Raw genomic sequence first — 3473 nt, 5'->3', positions numbered from 1 at the left:
GGCGCCTGGGTGGCTCAGTGGATTAAGCCTCTGCCTTCGGCTCAGGTTGTGATCCCAGGGTCCTGGGATCGAGTCCTGCATCGGGCTCTCTGCTCCACAGGGAGCCTGCTTCCTCCTGCCTCTCTGCCTACTTGTGATTTCTGTCGAATAAATAAAATATTAAAAAAAAAAAATCTTAGGGATGCCTGGATGTCTTAGTTGGTGAAGCAGCTGCCTTTGGCTCAGGTCATGATCCCAAGGTCCTGGGATCGAGTCCCAGTCCCCACTCCTTGTTTAGTGGGGAGCTGCATTCTCCCTCTGCCTGCAGCTTCCCCTGCTTGTGCATTCTCTCTCTCTTTCCCTGACAAATAAACAAATAAAATCTTCTAAAAAATGTTTTAAAAAATAAATAAAATTTTAAAGAAAAAAAAAGAAAGGAATTAAAAAAAAAAAAGGAGTAAGTGGTACTACTAGAAAATAATAAAGGGGCACCATGACCTAGTTAAGATTCTGGATATCAAGGTACTGTCCTTCAGTTAGGACACATACAGTTTTAAAATATAAAGACCAAGATTCAAAGAGCAATAGAAACATAAAACTTTACCTAGAATTCCTGGTGATTTACTTTTAGAAGTGGCAAATCACAGGAAAACAATCTCATTTTAGGTATGTAAGAACAGAATCAAAATTTCAGAATTACATTTTCAGAACAGATTAAAAATTTCTTATAATGCGGTATTTCCAGTAAGAAATACGTCATACTACACAGATTTTTCTTTTGAAAAATGAAGCAGGGGTGCCTGGGTGGCTCAGTGGGTTAAAGCCTCTGCCTTCAGCTCAGGTCATGATCCCAGGGTCCTGGGATCTAACGTGGGCTCTCTGTTCAGCGGGGAGCCTGCTCCCCACCCCAACCTTCTCTGCCTGCCTCTAACTAATTGTACTTGTGATCTGTCTCTCTGTCAAATAAATAAAATCTTAAAAAAGAAAAAAGAAACAAAAGCAAAAGCAAACCCACTGGCAGGGACTCAAACACATACTTTTCGCTGTACATTAACCAAGCTGGTGTCATTTGTATGTAAGCACTGAGACCATGAATCACAGGAAAAGTAAAGTATATTCACTATATTGTAAGATACCATAGCATCATATACATTTTAAAAAAGATTTTCAAGTAGCAGTGAAGTAAGGTTTTAGGGGTAATTCCTCCCTTAAGCCAAAGAACCTGAGAAAATCATTACTTGTAAATTCTGACCAACCAGAACTCTCACAGCATACACACAGAACTTTGAAAATAGACTGAATAAAAATACCATGAAAAATCCTGACCCAGAAAAAGGCTCCTAACTTCAACAGTGCTCTCTGGCCCTACAAACTGAATTATACTTTGTTTTTGTTTTTTTTTCCTAAAGATTTATTTATTTGACAGACAGAGATCACAAGTAGGCAGAGAGATATAGAGAGAGAGAGAGGAGGAAGCAGGCTCCCTGCCGAGCAGAGAACCCGATGTGGGGCTCGATCCCAGGACCCTGGGACCATGACCCGAGCCGAAAGCAGAGGCCTTAACCCACTGAGCCACCCAGGCGCCCCCTGAATTATACTTTGAAATAAAACATGTTTTCAACATGTGCTGTTGTACTTCCCTATTGGCAGGAATTAAATTTCAGTTACACATGTCCAAGAAACTAAAACTGGTCCCAACGTAAGTTAGCAAAGCATTTTGTTTGCTGAGGTCATCATTTACATATTTATCTGCATTTCCTAAGTATTTCCATGGGGCAATAACCATTTTTTCAAACCCTATTTTACAGTACTCATGACATTTTGAAAAGCAGTTGCAAGGTGAATTTGTTTGCCAGGACAGGCTGCAAAGCAACACATTCCTTGTCTGCCAAAATCGTCCAAAGCTGATTTCATAACCTTTGCTGGTGTATGTTAAATATGATTTTCCTCAACAGAATTTTATTTCGATAGTTTGTAGGCAAATTCTAAAACTGCTAAAGATCCTCCTGAAGTTTTTGTGTGTGTCGTTTATCAATATTAATACTTTTTTTAATTACTTGTTTATATTGTTTATATTACTTGTTTAATTTACTTGTTAATACTTTTTATTAATACTTAATAAAAAAAAGTGCATGTATTTTGATGGAAAAATGAAAATCCAACCATATGAAATATTGTCCTTTTAGTAGAGCCACTTCCTTTCCTTAAAGATTTCTTTGGTGGGGGTGCCTGCTGGCTCCGTCGGGAGAGCCTGCCACTCTCCATCTCAGGGTTGTGAGTTCGAGCCCCACAAAGGCTGTACTTAAAAATAGAATCTTACAAACTTTTTTCTTTAGGATGCGTTGGTTACTAAGTTAAAAAAAAAAAACTCACACACTGTCAGAACACCAAGGAAACCTTATGGTTTAGTAAAGCATTTGTTAGTAAATGAGTTTACACAAAAGCAAATCATTGCCAGGCAGAGAGAAAAGTACCAACTATCAGTTTATTTTCCAAAGAAACGTTCAAGAACTTACTTCTCCAACGTCCAGTGGCAGGTTGCAAACAATGAATATATTCTGTAAGTCTCCTCTCAAAAGCCTTGAGATCTAGGTAAAAAGATTTCAATTTTCCAATTGAGCCACTCTTACTAGTTTGCATCCATTAAGATGAAATTTTAGATACTCTAACTGCTTCAGGTCTTACACACCAACTTACATGTATCACTGCACTGTTTACTTCGTTTACTAGGACAGCTTTAAGCACTTGACAGAAACATTACGTTTCTTTAATTCCAATTTCACATATAAGGAAACTGGCTGGTTCACTTTTAGGAGCTTCGTAAAATGGTATGTGGAAAATCAGCAGCAGCCTCAGCCGGCGCCCAAAGCTAGAATTTTGGGGGTTGCAAATAAAAGGATCAGAATCAGGTCGAGTTTTAATTCTGCCGGAACCAAGAACCTCTTCTACTAGAACAACTTCTTCCCTAACATCAAAGTCTTCGAGGTCTCTCTGACCGCAACGACCCGATTCCGATTTCCAGCCCTTCGGGGTCACTAACCGCTACGCTTCGCGTCCGGTCTCGCTGGGTTTCTGATTCGGCTAACGGGTGGGTGTGGAGACCCTCCCCTTTCCTCCCACAGAATGGGTTACAGGTGACCCACCGGGCACTATCAGAGCTCAAGCGCGGAGGCCTTCGGAAAGGGGCGTCCAAAGTGCTCCTGAGGGAGCGAGGTGGGCTATCTTCCCCCAATCGAGTCTTTTTAAAGTTTAAAAGGAGACCACGCCACTCCCTTCCTGTGACAGTAAACCAGAAACCACAGCAGGAATTACGGGTCCATTTCCCGGGGCTCTCGAAATAAAAATTAGGCGAATTAGCATACACAAAACCGCAAAAATGCGAAATGCCTGTTAATGAATAAAAAACAAAAGTTGCCCAGACTAGGGGCTCCCGCTCTGAGCTGGGGGGGGGGGGGGGGGGGGGGGGGGCTCAGGAGCACTGGCCCCCCCGCCCC

The 3473-nt window shown here is 41.4% G+C and overlaps 1 protein-coding gene across 1 annotated transcript in view; it reads right to left on the bottom strand.

The window, feature by feature from the left end:
- CNEP1R1 (CTD nuclear envelope phosphatase 1 regulatory subunit 1) overlaps window positions 1-3473 on the bottom strand; it is a 20145-nt gene that overhangs the window by 16206 nt on the left and 466 nt on the right. The window contains exon 2 of the mRNA XM_059382052.1: window positions 2496-2567. Within this exon, the coding sequence (XP_059238035.1) occupies window positions 2496-2567 (72 nt within the window). The remainder of the gene's footprint in view (window positions 1-2495; window positions 2568-3473) is intronic.

The sequence above is a fragment of the Mustela nigripes genome, chromosome 17 (genome assembly GCF_022355385.1).
Source record: "Mustela nigripes isolate SB6536 chromosome 17, MUSNIG.SB6536, whole genome shotgun sequence".
Lineage (NCBI taxonomy): Eukaryota > Metazoa > Chordata > Mammalia > Carnivora > Mustelidae > Mustela > Mustela nigripes.
Note: the sequence above shows the minus strand (reverse complement) of the source record. Positions and strands in the feature narration are given on the sequence as shown.